Genomic DNA, 21,792 nt, shown 5'->3' on the forward strand with positions numbered 1-21,792 from the left:
TAGAGGTCTTAGTGCAGAGAAGACTGGCTCCACTCCTCAGGGCTCAAGGTGGAGCAGAAATCATGAGGGAAGAGTGAAGCAGCTCACAGGAAAAATAGGAAGGAGAGAGAGAAAATTCCACTCACAAGATACAAAATATATACCCCAGGCTGGTTCTATAGCTCAGTGGCAGAGTGCTTGCCTTACACACATGAGGTACTGAGTTCGACCCTTAGCACCATATAAAAAATAAAATAAAGACATGCTGTCATCTACAACTACAAAAAATAAAAATAAAATAAATTATATACCCCAAAGAAATGCCCCCAATGTCCTACCTCCCCAGTCACACCCTATCAGCCTTCAGTTATCACTCAGTTAATTCCTATCAGGCAATTAACTCACTTATTGAAGTAATGCTCTTAGGACTGAATCGTTTCTTCTCTGAACCTTTTACATTGTCTCACAAGTGAGCTTTTGGGGAACACGCCACATTCTAAACCTAACATTCCACACCTGGCCCCCAAAAGCTCACAACCATCTCACAATGCAAAGTACATTTTGTCCATTCCCAGGAGTCTCCATGGTCTGAACAGTTCCAACACTGCTCAGAGTTCAAGTCCAAAGACTTCTCTGAGGCTCAATACAATCTTTCATTGTGAGCTTCTGTAAAATTAAAAGCAATTTACAATTACCCAATATATAATGGGTACAAAGTAAACATTTTCACTCAAAAAATTAGGGGAATAGAGAGAAGGGATAGGATCAGAGCAAGACCAAAATACAGCTGGTCAAACAGGTTCTCTAGTTCTGTGTTCACATCTGAAACACGTGGCATCATGATGTTCTTCCCAAAGGTCTTGTGTCTCCCTGCCCCTGTGGCCTTGTTGCTTGTAGCCCAAGTGGTTGTTCTGTGGGCTTGTCTCTGCTCAATTCCTGCAGCTTTCCAAGAATGATGTCCATGTTACTGGCATTTCTTAATGAGGAGGTTTGTCTCCACTGCAGCTTCAGTTTCCTCCTCATATCTGCAGGCTTTGACTTCTCAGGTGTCTGCAGGGACTCCAATCCTGTTGCACTTTGTCTGGTTTCCAGGCCTTCCTTTGAAACCAAGGAAGAACCCTCCATAAATCCCTAACTCCAGCATCCTGCATTCATGCAGAACAAGAACCTCATGATTGGTTCCAAGGACTGCCACCATGTTGAGCAATAACCAAGCCTTCAGGGACCCTGGCTTCAGCAGCCTCTGAGTGTTTGGGTAGCTGAGCCTGTGGAAAACACTCTCTAGGCCCCGTTGGGTGAGAAGGTTTCCCCTCTTGTTTCTCACCTTTACTCCCAGGAGCTTGGAGTGTAGACTTGCCAGAATTTGGGAAGCCCTTAAACCATTTTTCTTGTTGTCTCTGTTCAAAGTCTTTAGCATTTTTGTAGTGGCGGTAAGAGTTTAGCAACTGAAACTTCCTTAGCCTTAGTTTTATGAACTCTCAAGTTAACTTTTTCCAAATATTTCTGCTCTGCTTTCTTCTCCTGAATATTACAATAAATTTGGCTAAAAGGTGCCAGCAATATCTCTGTCATGGTCTGAATGCTATGCTTTCTAGACATTTCTTCCATCACATAAGGAAGTCACTTCTGGGGCTAGGTTGTGGCTCAGTGGCAGAGCACTCACCTACCATGTGTGAGGCACTAGATTCAATCCTCAGCACTGCATCAATAAGAAATAAATAAAAATAAATTATTGTGTTCATCTACAACTAAGAAAAAAATCCATCACTTCTAAAATTAGCCCCATTGAAAGTCTCAGGGCCTGGGCAAAATGCAGATACTTCTCAACCAGAACCTAACAAGAATGGCCTCAACTTTAAATTCCAATAAATTTCTCCATTTTAAAACCCTCTTGAGCCTGGTCTTCACTGACCGGTGTCCTATTGCCATTCTGGTCTTCTGAGCTCCCACCAGAATCAGCCATTAATCTCTACTTACAACAATCTAAAGCATTTTCCATCTGCACTGCTACACATCTCAATATTCCTCCCACAATTCCCCAAAAGCTCAAAATGCTTATTAAACATGAGTGAAGCCCCTGGCAGGCTGTCCTCATATGAGGAACACCAAGATCATCAGGGTGGAGACCACCAGACCAGATGTTTCAGACCACAGGGTAAATGATGTCACTGAGAAATATGGGGGTGGCTGATAGGGATTTAAAGGGTGGTTGAAGCCTCAAAATTTTGTATAAATAATAGAGCAAATGAACAGGAATTCAGCAGCCGAAACAAGGATGCTCTCAAGCTGGAGAGCCTGATGAGGACCTGACATCCCATCACTTTCATCATTTCCTGAGCCTCTGCATGTTCCTCACCACTCTCAATCTCTACCACCTCATCTGGACCTTGATAAGAGCCACAACTTCTCCCTATGGCCCTCTCCTCAATGGGTCATCCACTCCATACCAAGAAAGCCTGCCTTGGTTCCAGACCTGATCACCAGTTCTGAGTGAAAGTGCATCTGCTGGACTTAAAGCCTAAGGCTTGAAAAAGAATTGTCTGTCATTAGACTATCATGATTAAGTGTGTTTTTCAGTGCTTAGAAAAAATCTAGAATTGTTTGCTGTGAATTAATTAATCTAGAATTGTTTGCTATGAATTCATTATGTCTATTGCGATGCCTATAATTAAGGATTGTCATTTTCTCAATTAAAAAGGTATAAAATAAAATTGCATTGAGAATTTGAGTGAATAAATCATTGAAAGGGGCAGAAGTTCATGGACATCCTTTATTTCTCCCCTCAACTGCATACATCACAATTTTGCCCCCTCGTGACAATGGTGAAAGAGTGTGGCAGAGGAAACAAAATCACATGGCCAACAGAAAGCAGAAGATAACTCCATTCACCAGATACAAAATATATATCAGAAAACCATGCTCCAGAAGTCCCAACTCGTCCAGCCACACCTCAACAGCCTTCAGTGACCACTCAGTTAATCCAAGTGAGGGGACTGAATCACTGAGGATGTTGAGGCTCTTAAGACACAATCATTTCTCCTCTGAACCTTCTTGCATTGTCTCATATGTAAAGGTTTGGAGTACACCTTACATCAAAACTATAACAAGAGTTGTGGACCTTTCCCAGGGTCTCCTTGTGTCTCAGAGCTTTTTGATATCAACAATGAAGCTCATGGCTTTCTTATGCTCATTAGTAGCCCTCAGTGCCTTCCACTGAATATCGATAGTACAAAGGATACACTGAAATTCAGTGTGACTCAGAGCAATGTCTCTTGGGTGCAGGACTCTTCCCAAAGTATCACAGGAATTGAAAGATTTTGCACATCTCTAAAGAGCCTCACAGCATTTTATACTGATTCAATGGAGTGTGGTGCCTTTCCCAGGGCATCAGTGTGTTTCATGGTCTCTTCCAGTTTCACAGTCATGCTCAGGGTGTTTTCCCCAGAGACTTAATGTTATCTTTCTTTTCCTTGGGTATTCAGGGGTGATCTTAGACATTCCCAGCATCTCAGTGTGGTTCAGAATGTTCCCCCAGGTTTTTAAAGGACCAAAAGCCCTGCTTAGGGCCTCTGGGGATCTCATGGCCATTACCAGGCCCTCAGTGTTTCTCAGGGCATTTTGCAGTGTCTGAATCTTATTAAGTGCTATTCCCAGGGTGTCAGCTGGAATTAGGTAGTTCCTCAAGTGTTCAGTGCTTTTTCCAGCCTCAGAATGAGGTTATGGGTGGTCTCCAAGATAACACTGGATTTGCGGCCATTCAGGGTTTCTCAATAAAGCCCAGAGCACTACCCAAGGTCTCTGTGAAGCTAAGTGTCATTTCCAGCATCACAGTAGTGCTCACCATCTTTCCAAGTTTAATTAATTGTGTCAGGGCATTTCTAAGTGTCATGGTGAGGCCTAGGATCTACCCTCTTCTTTCAGCAGGTTTACAAACTGTGCACAATATCTAATGGTTCTTAGACTCTTCTACAGTATTCTGGAAACATAACGGCTCTTACTAGTGTCTCCAAGGGGACAGTTATGCTCAGTTCCCTCCCCACTGTGTCAGTGGCATTTGGGCCACTCCATTTTCTGAGTGTAAGCTCAGGGCTTTCTTCAAAGTTTAACTCTCACTCAGTGCTTTCCCCAATGACTTACTGGGTGCAGAGAATTCTCTAGGGGTGTTTTGTTGTTTTGAGATCTCAGGTATAATTGGTTTTCAGGTTTTCCCTAAAAACTTCTGTGTGCCTAAATCCCTTCAATAACTTCTCAGTGGGCTTTATGGATTCCATCAGGGGGTAAGTGGGTTGTGGACCTTTTCCAGAATATCCTTGTGTCTCAGTGCTTTTCAGACTCAATAAGGGAGCTCATGACTCTCTTTTGTTCTTTGCTAGGCCTCTGTGCCTTCCACAGTATATCAGTAGTTTTTTTTAATCCTCTCCAGGATCTCAGTCAGAAAGAAGGCTGTCCATAGTATTTCAAGGGTGTTCAGATGTTTTAACAAGTGTGTGATTTTAAAATCCTTCAAAAGTGTGTTTTAGAATTCAGTCATTCATGGGTGTCTAAATGGGATTCAAGGTTTTTCCTAGTGAATCACTGGAATTTAGAACTTCTCCAGGTCAGGATGAGACTCATGGCCTTTCATATGCATTCAATGGAGTGTGATTCTGTCCTTGCCCAGAATCTCAATAAGTTTTATGGTCTGCTCTATTCTCACAGTCATGTTCAGGGTGGTCTCCCAGAGTCTCAGTGTTCTCCTTCCATTCTTTCGTCAGGCATTCAGTGGATCTCTTGAACATTCCCAGAATCTCAATCTCAATAGTGATCTCAGTGGTTCAGGTTGTTCCCCAAATTTTCACAGAGCCAAAAGCATTCCCGAAATCATTAGTGAGTCTCATGACCACTACTGGGCCCTCAGTTTTTCTGAGAAAATTTTGCAGAGTCTTAGTCATGTTCAATGCTATTCCCAGAGTCTCACCTCGGCTTAAATATTTCCCCAAAGGTAGACTGGGTTCAGTGTCAGTAAACTCAGCCCCTTTTCCAGGCCCTCGGTGGAGTTCATTGCCATTCCCAGGGTCACAGTTGTTCCCAGGGCCTTCTTCACAGTCATATTGGTGGCATTGCCTTTCCAAGCAGTCAGTGAAGCTATAGTTTTCCTAGGTTACACTGATGACCAAGGTTTACCACATTGTCTACCTGACACTCAGGGCCTTCTTCATGATATCAGAGAAGCTCATGGGCTTTTGTTTTTATTTGTTTTGTTTTGTTATGTCTCAGGAGGGCTCAAGGCCTTCCTCAGAATTTCAATCATGTTTAGAAACCTCCACATGTTCTTCATGGTGCCCAGATTATTGCCCTCTGCTTAGAAGAGGCTTGTGGCCTCAATAAATGGCTCAGTGTTTTAATCACTGTTTGCTCAGTGGTGTAAAAATTTCTTCAGATTCTTAAGAGTGCTAAATGTCTTCCTTAGGTTGGCGGATGTATTCACAGCCTTCCTAGGAGTCTTTGTGGTCTCATGACCTTCACAGGTTGTAAGGTCAGATGAGTACCATTTCCATGATCACCTTGTGCTCAGGTTCCTTCCGAGGGTCTTGATAGGTCTCATTGCCTTTTCTAGACCTCCCTGGACTTCAGAGCCATCCACAGTGTCTCCATTTTTTCTTGATTTTATTGAGTTCCTCAATAGGCTCAGTGTTATTCTCAGAGAATCAGTTGATATTCAGTGTTTCTTCCAGCATCAGAGTGACACTGAATCTTCCCAATGGAAACATTGGGTTCAGGGCCTTTCAGCATTTTATACTGAATCCCAGGAATTTTTCCTTTGTTTCTGTGGAGCTCAGTGCCATTCCCTGCATCAAAGTGGTGTTCTTGGTGTTTAATTGAGTGTTAGAAACTTCCTAACTATCATAGTGAGGCCTGAGGATTACCCCTAATCTTTCAACGGGTATTAGGATGCTTCTTAATATCAAGTGATGCTTAGATTTTTTTCCCAGAATTCTTGGAAAAATTGGCTTTCATTAATGTCTCAATGGGGATTAGTTCCTTGCCTAGTATGTCATTGAAACTCAAGGATATTCACATTATCATAGTATTGCTCAGGGCCTGACCACTCTGTCAGTGGTACTCAGGGCTACTCCATGTTTCTTAATGTAAGCTCAAGACTTTCTCCAGAGTCTCAGTCTGGCTCAGTGTTCACTTCAATGGCTTATCAGACCTCAGAGTATTTTCTAGGGATTTTTTTTGAAGGCTCAGGTATGATTTGGTCTTAGATTTTCCTCCAGTTCGTCTGTGAGACTAAAAAACCTTAGTAGCTTGTCAGTAGGATTTTGGGATTCCACCAGCTCTAAATGTGTTTGTGGATCTTTCCCTGATTCCCCTTGTTTTTTTTGCTGTTCAACATTGAAACTCAAGACATTTTCATATTCTTTAGTGGGACTCATTACTTCCAGAGTATATCAGTAGTTCTCAGGACTATCTCCAGGATTTGGCCATGATTCAGTGTTGTCCATAGTATGTCAAGGATACTCAAGTGCTTTCATAATTTCATGTGATTTAAAGGCCTTCACAAATGTCTCTTGGCATTCAGGCCTTCACTGGTGTCTAATTGGTGTTCAGAGCTTTTCCCAGTTTATCACTGAAATTCAGGGCATTCCAACGTCACTAATGAGGCTCATGGCCTCTGGTACTGATTTAGTGAATGGTGGAGCCTTGTGTTGTGGCATGTTCTGAATATATCATTGGATGAGGCTTGAAGAAACACATGGACATTTATTCACTGGCTGGCCAAGGGCCACTGATCACATTGCCTCTGCATATCTCAACCTCTTGCAGAAAGTAGGGTATCTCTTTTGTAGCCCAAACCTGCAATCTACCAGTAATTCAAAACCATAGCTATATAGTAGGTAGGTCTGAATATCCCAGTTCAGGATACAGTACACTTCCCGTGAGAAATATCAACTAAAAGAGAACATCTTACAACTGTATTTCTTGATAATACACTGTATAAGAATAAGAAAAACATTTTTCAACCACCATGGCTTGCCAAACAGTTTGTGGTTGGCAGGACGTTGTAGAGGCAGAGGTTTCCCATGGAACAAATCTTTCTTATATTAAATGGAATCTCAAGGTAGAATGGAGTTTTTCTGATCAAGGCACATGTAGTTTGGCCTATAATATTACAATTTTTTTCTAGAAAAAATCAAACCCTTGATTTACCTTCTGAATCCAGGGAGAGGGTGTAATTGCCAAACATATGATAATTTGACTGACAAAATATGTTATTTTAGCAGTTAGGGTTTTATAAAACAGTCTGAGTAATAGACAGAACATGATCAACATGTTTTATTCTTATATTTAGAAGGTGGTTGGGGCCTGTTAGGGCTATTTGCTCTTTTCTTTTTTCTATCTTTCTTCTTTTTCTTCTTTAATTAATTAATTAATTAATTTTTAGGAGACACCTTTGTGCTGTAGACATAGTCTCCTGTCTGGAATAGGTATTGAAAATCAGTGGTCTCCTGAGGTTTGTTCTCTCCAAAGAACTTATAAGCTTCAGGTTGAAACAGAAGTATGCTATTTTAGATAGAATAGAAGAAGGTCTCTGGAAGTCTGAACATTTTAATCCTCCAGAGGTGATCTTCAACTTTTTGGACCCAAACTGGTCCCCAACTTTTTTTATGATCTGACCCAATTACCTCTCTACACTAACTGAAAATTTTATTTTATTTCCCCATCCAATTCTAGGGACTCCTTGCTGCTGTAAAAAAAAAAAGTGAGGAGGATTGCAATTATTTCTACAAGGTTATAGTTGGCAGTATGGCAGTGGGACAAGTAGTTGGAGTTTCCTATTAGAGATAGGGTGGGTTAAGGGGTCCATGGTAAAAGTCTGATTTATGAAGAACAGGTTGTAAAGTCATCTTGAGGTGGGGATGGGAAGCCACTCCTGAGCTATTTAGTGTCTTCACTTGGCCTTGAGCCAGGGAGATTTTGGTTTGGCATTGCAAGTCATTTTGTGGCTTCTCCCACTTCATGAATTATGCAATGCAAGTGACTTCAGTCTTACCTTGGCTGAAAAAGCTGCTCTTGTAGCTTCAGAATTAGGTATGACCCACTGGGCCTGGACAGCCCACCTTCTACCTTATTTGGCAGAAGAATATTGTATGGAAAATCTTTGAAGTTTCTCCATATATAGTAACGCAAATTTGGGCTCTCTCTTCCCAGTGTGGAAGCTTGATTTGCAAGGTTAAAGAGCCATCCCATCCTTGATTTTCAAAATTACTTTCTGTGTAGTGGATTTTTCACTGCCTTCTTTTCTTGGCTGTATTTCACAGCTAGACTGCTTTATGGAAAACAACCCCCCAAATTCCACCACCTGTGCAGGATGTTGTGGGGGAGCCACTCCAAATGCATGCACCTTTAAGTCCTGATGCACCACAGGGATCTGAAAGATTACTGTAGTCTGGCATGGTAGTGCCATGGCTCATGACTGTTTTTATTGTGGGCTGAATTGTAGAATGTAAGTAAATTAGTAGAAAAATCTGTGACATTACACTTTTAATATTTGGGAATATTTTGCCTTTAGAAAGAGAAAAAAAGATTTTATAATTCTAGACACTCCAAAAAACCGAAAAGAATTATTAAGATTTTTATTTTTTTTTAGTCATACATGACAGTAGAATGCATTTTGATACATAATACATATATGGAATGTACATACATCAATAATATTGTCTATTCTATTCTGCTGCCCTTCCTATCCTCCCTACTCCTCCCATCCTCTCCCATCCTTTCTCTCTATCCAATCTAATGCTCATGGGATATGTTGTTAATTTCAGTCCTCTGCCATGGGAAAAGCACTTCTGTGGACTTTTTTGAATTGTTTTTATGAATCTTTATATTGTAAAATGTTAGGTAAAGTTTTTTTGGGGGGAGTTTATGTACCAGAAGTCTGTGCTTGGAGAGTGAGAAAAAGGAAAGAAGGAATTTGTGATAAGACTTGATACAAGGATGCTTTACCAGTAGAGAAGTAAATTTTATTTTTCTATTGTTTTTGTGAATACTCAGACAGGTTATGCTGAAGCTCTTTGCTATATTCTTGACCTACCACATCAGAATCAAAAGACTTTAGCCACTGTTCTATAATGGGGTCTGTAACTAGACCCACCACCAGCAGTGCTTTAACCCTTAAACAACCAAATGCAGACTGCCTTAAGATCTGATAGTAACACTGGCATCTGCTGTTAAAACACACATTTTAAAGTCCCACAAGCAGCAAGGAAATATAGAAAAGACAGGAGAACACCAGCTAAAAGCAAGCACAGGGAGCAGAGACAAGGCAAGCTGCCTCCCACCCTAGGATCCTCCCCAGCTGCAGAAAATACAAACAAATCAAATGGAATGCAAGTGGCCAGGGAAGCTCAGGGAGCCTTTGCCCCAGACAAGGAACAGCTGGTCCCTGCTGTTTCCATCACCAAGGTAACAACAGGAAGCCTGGAAGGCCCAGGCTTGTTTCCTGGTCCTGCTTCTTATATTTTCCCAGCTTCCCATTGGTCCTTTCACTGTCACTCAGACAGGACTTCTGGTCCCACTTTCCAGCCACTAACCTGTACTTCCTGTTTCATCCCTGCTACCAGGAGCTGCACAGAGACTGCATTTTCAACAGTATCCACCTATAAATACTAATGAAAGATTTTTTTTTCAGGCAAAATTTAATTCCACATGCTTCTACATTGCATCCCTGAGTCTAACTTTTTCAAAGTTTCAAAGGTAATGTACGAAATTTTTTTCTTTATAGTTGTATTATTAAGAAAAATTGCAGAGATGATGTAACAATTATAAGAAACACATAAGCTTCTTTATATTTTGCTTTTAATTTTGAAGATTATGAGGAAGCATTTGCTTGTCTTAGGAACAAAAGCCAGCAATGTCCCTGTGATAATCAAAGAATCCTCATTCTCATTTTTGATTATATATATACAAGATATAAGTAAATGTATACAGAAGGATCTTAATATGTTATAGCAGAAATATGAAACAATGCACTACTAATCCAAGAAAAATTAAAATGGACCAAATATCATAAGAACCACCTGGTTGAATGTAATTATAATTTATGCCCTTATTTTTAATACATATTTTCCTAGGGATTTGGATACCTATAGTTGTTAATTGATTAAATAATTAGCATGTGTGTCTAATTGTTTAATTAGTATATATTTATCTAATTGTTTTTCTTCAACAGAAAACACATGATTTATATATTACTTATACATGCATTTCTCTGATGCTCTGCCTTTTAGTTACAGGTATTTGAGATAAATGTATTTTACTACAATTTTGCTTTCAAGAGATAATATAACCATCAACTAATCTCTCTCAAATTGTTGTACAAACTCTATAAGGTAATAAACAAATATAACTAAATTTGTCTATAGAAATATCCAATGGCTTTAATTATAGTTTCATTTGAGATGTTTCTTCTTATCAAGGTATAATAATCTGTTAGAGTCTAAGGTTTTTAAATATTTTTCCAAAGAAAAACCAAGAAGAATTCTAAAAGGAAAAGAAGATACTTCCACAGAGAGGAAGCACACATTGGAGGTACTAAGAGGAAGAAATGAATCATCTTTGGGTAAAACAAAGTTTTTGTATTCTGGATTTTAATGATAAAAGTGTTTTTCTAAAAAGGAAAATCTGTATATCATTATGTAGACAGATGATATAAAAAGTTAAAACAATTGAAAAAGAGATTTATATGTACTGGACTGACTATAAAAATTTTAACTAATTCAAGAGTATTTCAGGCTATTTTCTTGATTTTACTATGCTGATGTGAGCTAAGATTTTGTCCATATTTTCACATAATAAAGGCCTATTAAAATGTTAATTTTATTTCCTTTCAAGAAGGTTTTTATTGCCTAATGATTCTCATTGTTTAAGGCAAGTATTAATTTTAGTAAATAAATTCACATTCTTAATTAAACAATAGATTTTTTTCTATACTGGCCATTTATGTACATAAGATATCCACCTATTATTCTCCTCCTCATTCTACAATAGGAATTGTAGAATGGATAGCTTGTGCAAATGTCTTGCCAGTATGACAGAAAATATCTAGAAATAGGGGATATATTTTAGACTGGTCTCCCAGAATAGACAAAGCTGATTATGCAAGGATGCCGTAACACCTGGAGGTTTATTATAATAACCTAACCCTCACTGAGTTGGCACCCAAAAGGATGTTTTGATGTTTGACTTCTACCTTCAAAATATTTACATTTATGACATAAAAACTCCTTAAATGTGGGAATTAACTGAAAGGATGTTAAATATCCTGTAGCCTGTAAGAATGCAACTTCTCTTATTGTGTCACTAGTTATTTCCAGCTAACATTTCAGAGCTATAATATGCTGAGGTTAACATTCAGGCTTTGAAACAGGTGCATGCTAATTAACCAGACCTAGGCAAGCTCCTGATCTCATGATCCTTAAAGTGACTACATTAAATATCATTCCTTGCTTCTATAATTATAGTCTTTATGGCTATGTTTTAAACTTACAACATGTTAATTTTCTTCAGATTTGATTTAAATCACTTCCAAGATCCTTCATAGTCAATTAAGTTCTGATGGAAGAATTGGAACTAAGTTAAAATGCCCTAGAAGACAATATACTGAATAATGCAAATGAGCCTTTTACTCTGTGGTTTGTGGATAGACTTAAATGCCATGCCAATTAAATACATCTGTGTTACTATGGCCAAATGCAATGCTTCCCAATAAAATTGAGAAAAGATTAAAAATCTTCTGATGAGTATTTGTCAGAGTAATAATAATAACCTGCATCTTGCAAGTTGACTATATTATTAAAATGATATGTTTTCTACTAATTCCTTTTGTGTTTCAATAGTAGATTTTGTTGAACTTGGACTGAGAATCCAGTGACTAAATCATGCAATAAATATTAATCAAGGGGGAATTTGTGGGTAGCCACTCCAAATTCAGGCACCTTTAGTCCTGATGCACTATGGAGATCTGAAAGATCAATGTAGTCTGGAGCAATAGTGCCATGACTCATACTCCATTTTTTCCCATGTTTGGATAATAAGTTGTGGTCCTGGGAGTATCCCTAGAAGTAGGTGGTACCCAGAAGGGTTGAGTGTGGGAAGCCACTCTGAATGATTTATGCCTTCTATCTTGGAGGGGAAAGGCTTTGACAGGCACTACATATTGTAGTGACCTGGACATTGCCCTGGTCCTGGAAGTTTGAAGGCAGGTCTTCAGATGTAGGCCTCTCACCTCATAGCCCTTTGGGTCAAATTAAACTAACTTGTCCTTTGTAACCCTGCCACTTCTGACTTTTTTTGAATGGAACTTTCTAAGAATAAGGGTCCTTCAATAAAAATTCCACACCCGAATATGCTCACTCTCTCTCACCTGCCCCTCATGACTTTCTCTTGCTCTCCCATTTGAGGAGCCTGAGGTAGAGAATGAAGAAACCATCATGAAGCTTGATTAAAGGTAAAGTGTGAGTCTGTGTTTTCTTTGTTGTCCCTGGAAATTCACATGGGCAACCTTAAGTTAAGGTGCCCACATGGAAGCAGTTGAGCTACACTCACCTTTTCCCTTGTAATCCTACCATTTGCCTCATTTGAATGGCTTCTTCCCAATGAAAGGGTTCAACCTGTGCTGCTCTCTCTCTTTTCACAGACCCCAAGGTTGCAGGAGCCATTACAGAACCCAAAGAAAAAGGTATTTCTCAAGAAAAAGACATTTCTTTGCCTCTGTGTGGTTATTTCATGCCTCCCAGTTCACCTGGAGTGACTTTGAGTGTTTAATCATGAGACTCCTCAAAACATGGGTGTGTCTATGAAAGAAACATAAAGACATGAGTGCTGATATGAGATTAATACAAGATAAATGTCTCATCATCTGGAACATGTCAATGAATATCATGAAGATGCTAGAAATCAATAATCTCTCATGAGGAGGAGTCAGACTGAGAATCTGTCCTCATAATAAGGCCTAAAAGGACAGAGAGGACAAAGCTAAATTTGGGAATGTAAATCTTTAACCTGGTCAGTTATCAAGAATGTAAACACAACATTTAGTTAAGCTACTTAATGCCATCTGAATTTTATAATTTTTTTTTTATTGGAATGGTCTCTTTTCATTTCAGCTGTATTTGTTAGGTATTCAAGATCAAGCTGGTCAAAGTGATCTTCTTCTTATCTATCATTGAGAGTCAGCTGAGTTCTCTTGGGGTCTCTGTTGGGGAACTAATGAGCAGCTGTTTAGCTCTGCTAATGCCATCCAGCAGGATAAGTCAAGGCCTCACTTACCATGTGGCTTCCCTTGGAAATATCAGAGATATCTCTCTTTTTCAATGACTCTCCTCTTTTGCAGTAAGTGTACTGATTAGATTTTTTTAAAGATTCCCAGTAATCCACCTGATAGGGAGGTCATGTGACCCAGAGTTGCAAAGCTCTTAGAGAATTTCCCTTGTTTCCTGGGCTCAAGCTGACTCAGAAGGCAAGAGCTAAAAATTGTGTTTCTTGCCCCCACCCCTCCTTTTTAACCTTAATCTTTAAGCCTTGATATTAAATATCCAGCAATCCAGTCTTAAAGTAAGTACTGGGCTTTAACTTTAATGTTAATAACTTTATAGTCATCTTTACCCCTTTTATTTAATTGGGGTCTCTATTAGTATTGGAAGTTAGCATTATATAATATCCGTCTATAAATGATGGCCTTATATTTCAAATTAAATTTAGCTTGTTATATTTGAAGTTGTACCTTTGTAAGGCACTAACATATAGCAGTTAAAGTTTACAAGAAAAATTTAAAATGAAATAAATAAGAGTAAAAACTCTTGAAATTAACAAGAGTAAAAAAAAATATTTAGTTCATACATAATCTTAAACCTTAGCTGAGTTATACATTATATCATTTGAGACCACAGTAATCTTTAAAATAAAATATCAATCATTTGAATCAAACATTAAGTGAGATGAGTCTGGCCTGATTGTGTTAGTTAACACAATATGACATTATCTAAAAAAAGAGTTAAAGAAAGGCTAAGAAAGTTTTAACTTTCTTTTTGTGGAAAAAGTGGAAAAATGTTTTACAAGATTATTCTTTAAGTAGATCATTATTTTTAGAAATACATTTACATTTTTATCTCAGTGTAACAAGTAACATATGGTTTAGATTTGGTTATAGAACATTCAATGATATAAATAAATCCCCAATAAAATTTGTTATCCTTATAAGTCTAAAATTACCATTACAGACAACTTTAGTTTGGAGACCACTAGCTTGATAAAATGTTCTTTCAAAACTTTTACTTTCAGGGCTGGGGTTGTGGCTCAGCAGTAGAGCACTCACCTAGCATGTGTGAGAGAGGCTCTGGGTTCAATCCTCAACACCAAATATAAATAAAATAAACATATAAAAATTTTTAAAAAAGTTTAACTTTAAAGACTTCTATACCTCATATATAAACACATTTAATATACAAAGAAGTGTAACAGTGCCATAATTACATTGATGTTTATATAGTAATCAAGTTTAGCTTTTAAAGAAAAATCTAGACTCTGTAATTTAGTACAATACTCTAAAATAAAATGTAAACCCTGATTTTAACACTATTTGCTCTAGATAGTAAAACTTAATAGATTCAATGTTAAGAGTGAATTAATATTTGAAGATATCCTTGTCATTTCAACATACGTATTAAACTTTGGTTTATATCAGTACATTAATATTTGACTTTAGGGAAACTTGAGTAGATTTAACTGATTGTGTTACTTATGTATAACCAACTTAATTGCACACAAACCTTTTAAAATTTACCCTTCATTTATATAGACATTTTATCACTTAATTATATTGTCTCTTTTAAATTTAGATGTATTACAACTTTACTACATGAAGACTTTCTTACCCAGTGGAAGGTCCTTGCTTAGCATCTGGATGACCATCTTAAGCAACAGCTTCCATCTTAAGAAAAAGGTTTGCTTTCCCACCCAATGGTAATTGACCATTCTTTCATTATTCAGCCAACATTATCCTTTGTAATCTAATAATGTCAAAATTAATGTAGAACACAGGAACCTAATTCTTCTTTCCTAGCCAGGTTATTAACTTCCAACACCAGAAGGGCCATGACTGAAAGGGCCCATAGCAAGGTGGTCAGCCTTTGGCTACAGAGTCCAGCTGATTAGATAGGTAGGCCACTGGACGTGCCATGTTCCCAGCATTTGAGTCAGGACCCCTACAGCTATTCCATACCATTCATGGACATACAGGAAGAAGGCTTTGTGAGGTCAGGGAGTCCTAGTCCAGGTGCATTGGTAAGTGCTTCTTTAGTGTCCTCAAAGGCCTTTTGTTTTGTTTGCCCCCCAAACAGAAGATCCTGTTCTTTCCTTTTTGGGCCTTCACAGAGGGGTTTTGCCATTACTGAAAAGTTGGGGATCTATACACAGCAGAATTAAGTGGCACCAAAGATCTCTGATTTGACAGCAGGTTGAAGGGACTGGAATTGAGCAGGTCACCTGTCTCCTCTTGTAGCCCAGTTGCCACTGTCCCTGAGTCATATAGAAACCAAGGTACTTGACTTTTCTTGACAGATCTGGGCTTTCCTCTTTGAAACTTTGTAAAACTCTCTTATATAGGAGAGTGAGAAGCAGCTGTATTCTTTTTATGCCATATTCTCTGGTTGATCCAGCCAGGAACAGATCATCTACATATTGGAACAATGTGCATCCACAATGTTTTGCAGGAAAGGCTTTTAAGTCAGAAGCCACCACCATCCCAGAGATGTTTGGTTACTTTTTGAAACCTTGTGGTAACCTAGTCCAGGCCAATTGGCCTTTGTTCCCATTGGAGTCTTCTCATTGGAAGGCAAAGGGTAGCTGACTCTTTGGAACAAGTTGTATGCAGAAGAAAGCATCTTTATGGTCCAGACATGTGAAATAGCCCACCTCAGCTGGGGGCAGACTTAGGAGATTATGTGGATTGGGAACCACAGGATGTAAGGTGACTGTGGATTGATTTTCTGCATGTAAATATTGGACTAGCCAATAATTATCAGTTTCTGGTTTTTGGACAGGCAAAAGATGTGTATTTCATGGTGATTGTTGAGTTCTGAGAATTCCATATTGTAAAAGAGTGTCCAAATGTTTTTGAATTCCATGTTTTGCCATATATAAGGAATATGATGTCATCTCAGGTGTACTGGTTTGGCTTCAGGTTCAAATTTCATCACCACTGGGAGAAAGTTTTTGGCTAGTCCAGGTGGGTTGGCCTCTGTCTATACTTCTTGTAGTTGGAAAGGGATGTCTGTTTCCTGTTGTGATGTTTCCACTAGGTTGAAGAGGTGCCAGTCATCTTTCTAGGGAATTATGAGGGTTAAAATATTTGCTTCAGGTTTTCTCAGTGATATCAGTGACTGGCCTTTTGCATTAACAGTTATCTGGGCTTGGATCTTTCCTACCAAGTCTCAACCTATCAATTGAAGTGGGCAATCTGGCATGTATAGAAATTTTTGGACTACTTTATGACATGATGAATTTCAATGATTTCAATACTGTGGTAACAGGAAAGAATAATCTGTTTTGTTTCCTGGGGCCCCCACAATTGTGGCCTCTTTCTTTGAAAATTGGTCTCTGTGGAGGTAATTGCCATTTCTAACATCACATTGGTGCTTGCCATCTTTCTCAGTGTGTTTGTGTGTTAGGGTCTTTCTAAATATTGTAGTGAGGCTTCAGGCCTATGGAACTATTTCAGTTACTATAAAATTGTGCACAACATCCAGTGGTACTCAGATACTTCCAGTGGTACTCAGATACTTCCACAGTATTCTAGAAAAATAATGTCTTTCCCTAGTGACTCATTGGGGAATAGAGCCTTGCCCAATGTGTTGATGTAACATGGAGATACTCTCAGTGTCATAGTGGTGCTCAGGGCTTCCTCTTTCTTTTGTAGGCATTCAAGGTAGTGCATGTTTCTTGGTATAAACTTGTGGCTTTCTCCAAGTTTCCAGTCTGGCTCAGTGTTTTTCCCAATGACTTACAGTGGTGACAGAAGTTTGTAGGGTCTTTTTTGAAATTTTAGATATAATTGAGACTCACATTTACCCCAGAGCATCTGTGATGCAAAAGGACTTCAGTATATAGATTTACAATGGGTTTCAGTGCCTCCACCAAAGTCAATGTGGTGTTTTGAATCTTTTCCTCAGTTTCTATGTGTCTGGGTACTTTTTCCAATTTTCAATGAAGGTCATGGCTTTTCCTTGTTCCTTAGTGGGCCTCAATGCCTTCCACAGTGTTCTCCAGGGTTACAGTGTGACTCAGGACTGTACTTAACATTCCAGGTATGTTCATATGATTTTCATGAGTTTGAGTGATTCAAAGGCCTTCAAAAGTGTCTTTTGGCATTTGGGCCTTCACTGGTTTCTATGTGGTGTTGAGGCTTTCCCCAATGTAACACTGGTATTCAGGTCTTTTGCATCTCACTAAGCTGGGTCATGGACTCTGGTGTGCATTCAGTGTATGTGGGTCATGGCTCAGTTCCTAGTCTCCTCCAGTCTTACAGTCATGCTCAGGTTGTTCCCACAGATTTTTGGTGTTCTTTTTCACTCCATTTGTTCATTCCACTGAGGCCTTATACATTCCCATCATCTCAGTGTCATTTAGGATGTTTCCAGGTTTTCAAAGAGCCAAAAACTTTGTCTAGATAGACCCTAGTAGAATTCAAGGCCATTACCAGGCTTTCTTTATTCTCATTGCCTTTGGCAGAGTCACAGTCAATTTCAGTGCTTTTCCCATAGTCTCACCACAGCTTAGATACACTAGGTTTAGAGTTTTTGCCAGGGTCTCAGTAATTTTGGCACATTTCCCAGGTTCTAAGTAGAGTTTGTTGGTATTTCAAGGATCAAAGTGTTGCACAGAATCAGCCCAGAGTCTACTGATTCTCAGGGCATTCCATGGTGCCCAGGGCCTTCTACAATGTCTTTAAGGTTATCATTGCCTTTCCAGCACTCAGTGAAGCTACAATCTTCCCTGGTTACACTGATGATCATTGTCTTTAAGAGATTGTTAATGACATTCAGGGTATCACTGGGGTTCACCATCTTTCCTAGTGTCAGTGTGCCTTAGGTATACCCTAGAGTCTCAGGAGGGCTCAAGAACTTTCCCAGAATTTTAATTCTATTTAAAAAATTCATATGGTCTTCATATGCTTGTAATATTACCCCCAGTCCTTAGAAGAGGCTCAAGGTTTCAACAAGAGTCACAGATTTGTCAATTTCATTCACTGTTGTCTCAATGGGGTTCAAAATAATCTTTAGATTCTCAGGAAGGTGAAGGCCCCTTTCTTAGTTTGACAGGTGTGTGCACAACCTCCCCAAGGGTCTTAATGCTCTCATTTTCTTCCTAGGCTTTCAGTGTAGATCAGCATGATTCCCAGGAAATGAGTGTGTTTCAAATCCAACCTCAAAGTATTTTTTAATTTCAGGGTTTATTACAGATTGTTTGTGAGGTTCAATGCAATTCTCAGAGTCTACTGGTGCTCAGTGTTTCTTCCAACCTTGAAGTGAGGCACTGGACCTTCTGAAAGGTCAACTCTGTGTTCAGGGTCACTCAAGTGTTCTCAATGAATTTATGATGGGCCTTGCCCAGGATCTCTGTGGAGCTAAGTACCATTTCCAGCATCATGGTGGTGCTTGCCACTTTTCTCAGTGTTTGATTGTGTGTCAGGGCCTTCCCAAATAGTATAGTGAGGCCTCAGACCTACAGAACTATTTCAGTGAATATAAAACTGTGCACAATATCTAGTGTTGCTCAGATAATACACCATATTCTGGGGAAGTGATGGCCTTCCCTAGTGTGTCATTGGGGAATAGAGCCTTGCCCAGTGTGTTAGTGTAACATGGAGATACTCTCAGTGTCATAGTGGTGCTTGTGGCCTTTCCCCCTCATTGTAGGCACTCAGCATAGCCCATTTTTCTTGGTGTGAGCTCATGGCTTTCTCCAAGGTATTAGTCTGGCTCAGTGGTCTCCCCAATGACTACATGGACTCAGAGAATTTTCTACAATCCTTTTTGAGATCTTAGGTATGATTGGGTATCACGTTTTTCCCACGGCCTCTGTGGGGCTAAAGCCCTTTAATATTTTGTCAGTGGACATCATGGCCTCTACCAGTACATAAGTTGGGTTGTGGATGTTTCCTAATATCTTCTTGTGTCTCAGTGCTTTTCTAGATGAACAATGAAACTCCTGGATTCCTGTGTTCCTCAGAAGGCTTCAGTGCCTTCCATTCTGTGTCTGTCGTTTTCCAGACAATTTTCTAGATTTCCATGTGAATCATGGCTGTCCATATAATTTCTGGGGTTTTCATATACTTTCTATCAATTTGTGTGACTCAAAGGCCTTCAAAGGTGTTTCTTGGCACTCAGGTCCCTCATTGGTTTTCAGTTGGTGCTCAGTGGTTTCCCAGTGTATCAGAGGACTTCAGGGCTTTTGCAGCTCACTAAGTAGTCTAATGGACTCTGGTAAAGATTCAGTGAGTTGTGGGTCCTGGCCCAGGTACTCAGAGCATTTCATGGTCTTCTTATTTCACAGTCATTCTTGGACTGTCCCTCCAGAGTGTCAGTGTTTTGCTTCTTTTCTGCCTGCATTCAGTTGTGCTCTTAGACTTTCCCCACATCTCAGTATAACTTTGATGTTCCCCAGTTCATCAAACTGACCAAAGCCTTGTCCAGGGCCTCTCTGGCAATTACCAGGCTCTCAGTTTTTCCAAGGCCTTTGCAGTGTCTCAGTCATGTTCAGTGCTATTCCCAGAGTCTTACCATGATTAAATAGCTCCCCAAAGACACACTGGTTTAGAGTTTTTCCCTTATCTCAGAAAATCTCAGCACTTTTCCTACTTGTCAAAGAAGTTCATTGACATTCCCAGAGCCACAGTGTTGCTCAGGTTCAGACCAGAATATTACTGGGTCACAGGGCATTCCCCAGGGTACATTGCGCCCAGGCTGTTCTACATCGTCTTATTCTTGTCCTGCTCCCCAGGCACTCAGTGCAGCTGTAGTCTTCCCAGGTTACACTGATTATCAGGGCATCTGTTACTGCCTTATGACACTCAGGGCATCAGAGTGGCTCAGGAATTTTTCCCCCAGAGTCAGTGAGCCTCAGAACCTACACTAGAGTCTCAGGAGGGCTCAAGGCCCTTTGCAGAATTTCAGTGTTGTTTCAACAGGTCCACATGGTCTTCATGGTCCTTGGAATATTGCCCTTCACAAGAGTCTTAGATTCATTAATTTCAATAATGGTTTTCTTGGTGTTGTTCTATATATTCCTAAGACTTTTGGGGAGTCAAAAGTTTCTTCCTTATGTTAACAGATGTGTGCACTGCCTTTCCAAGATATTTAGTGTTCTCATTGCCTTTCCCGATTCTCAGTGCAGATTTGGACCATTTACATTTTCACCATTTTCTCAGGGCCTTTCCAAGTGTCTCAATAAGTCTCATTGTTTTTTAAGGGGAACACTGAGTTTCAGGAACAACCTCAGGGTCTCCTACTGCTGTGGGGTTTTCTACAGGTTTTCCACAAAGCTCATCTGTATTCTCAGAGTCTCAGTGTTTCTTCCAGGCTCAGAGTGATACTGTAAGTAATCCTAAAGGAATCACTGTTTTCAGAGCCTTTCAGGGCTTCTCAATGAATCCCAGGATCCTGCCCAATGTCTCTGTTAAGCTAAGGTACATTGTAAGCATCACAGTGGTGCTCTGCATCTTTCTCAGAGTCTTATTGTGTGTCAGGTTCTTCCTGAGTTTCATAGTGAAGCCTAGGTTTTATCCTACTATTTCAGTATTTTGAAGAACTCTGTGTAATTTCTACTCATGCTCAGATTCTTCCACTCTATTCTGAGAATAATAATGGCCTTTCACAGGGTCTCAAAAAGGAATAGAGGTTTGCTCATCACTGTAACAGAGATACATTCTCATTTTCATAGTGGTTCTTAGGGTTTTCCTCCATATCAATGGAACTTTGGGCAACCCCATGTTTGTTTGTTTGTTTGTTTGTTTGTTTCTTTCTTTCTTTCTTTCTTTCTTTCTTTTGAGAGAGAGAGAGAATTTTTTAATATTTAGTTTTTAGATTTTTTGGTGGACACAACATCTTTATTTTTATTTTTATGTGGTTTTGAGGATCGAACCCAGCACTGCGCACATGCCAGGCGAGTGCGCTACTGCTTGAGCCACATCCCCAGCCCTACTCCATGTTTCTTGATGTTAAGCTCAGCACTTGCTTCAGGGTCTCAGTCTCACTCAGTGCTTTCCTCAGTGTCTTTCATGGGCTCAGGGTGTTCTCTAGTATTTTCACTGAGATCTTAGTTATGATTGGGTCTCAGACTTTCCAGAGAGCTTCTGTGAGGATAAAGGCCTTGAATAAGTAGTTTTACTGTGGGGTTCAGGGCCTCCACAAGGGTCAATGTGTTGCTGTGGGTCTTTTCCAGGATTTCCTCGTGTTTCAGTCATTTTCCAGCTCAGCTAGGAAGCTCATGGCTTTTCTATGTTCTTTAGTAAGTCTCAATGCCTTCCATATTGTATCTATAGTTCTCAGGACAATGTCCAGAATTTCAGTGTGACTGAAGTTCTGTGTTCAAAATTTCAGGATTGTCCATAATATTTCAGGTGTCTTCAGATGCTTTTCATGAATATGTGAGCTTCAAAGGCCTTCAGAAGTGTCTCTTGCCATTCAAGGCCTTTACTTTTTTTTCTAATTGGGGTTCAGAACTTTTCTTGTAACATTACTCTAATTCAGAGTGTAAGGATTCTGGCTGTGG

General features: G+C 39.5%; 1 protein-coding gene across 1 annotated transcript in view; it reads left to right on the plus strand.

The window, feature by feature from the left end:
* The first annotated feature begins 9,557 nt into the window (after positions 1-9,557).
* LOC144376939 (uncharacterized) overlaps positions 9,558-21,792 on the plus strand; it is a 255,997-nt gene continuing 243,762 nt past the window's right edge. Inside the window, exons 1-4 of the mRNA XM_078045358.1 lie at positions 9,558-9,720; positions 10,490-10,554; positions 12,662-12,703; positions 14,862-14,965. Coding sequence (XP_077901484.1) covers positions 14,882-14,965 — 84 coding nt within the window. The 5' untranslated portion in view covers positions 9,558-9,720; positions 10,490-10,554; positions 12,662-12,703; positions 14,862-14,881. The remainder of the gene's footprint in view (positions 9,721-10,489; positions 10,555-12,661; positions 12,704-14,861; positions 14,966-21,792) is intronic.

The sequence above is a fragment of the Ictidomys tridecemlineatus genome, chromosome 4 (genome assembly GCF_052094955.1).
Source record: "Ictidomys tridecemlineatus isolate mIctTri1 chromosome 4, mIctTri1.hap1, whole genome shotgun sequence".
In the NCBI taxonomy this organism is placed as follows: Eukaryota; Metazoa; Chordata; class Mammalia; order Rodentia; family Sciuridae; genus Ictidomys; species Ictidomys tridecemlineatus.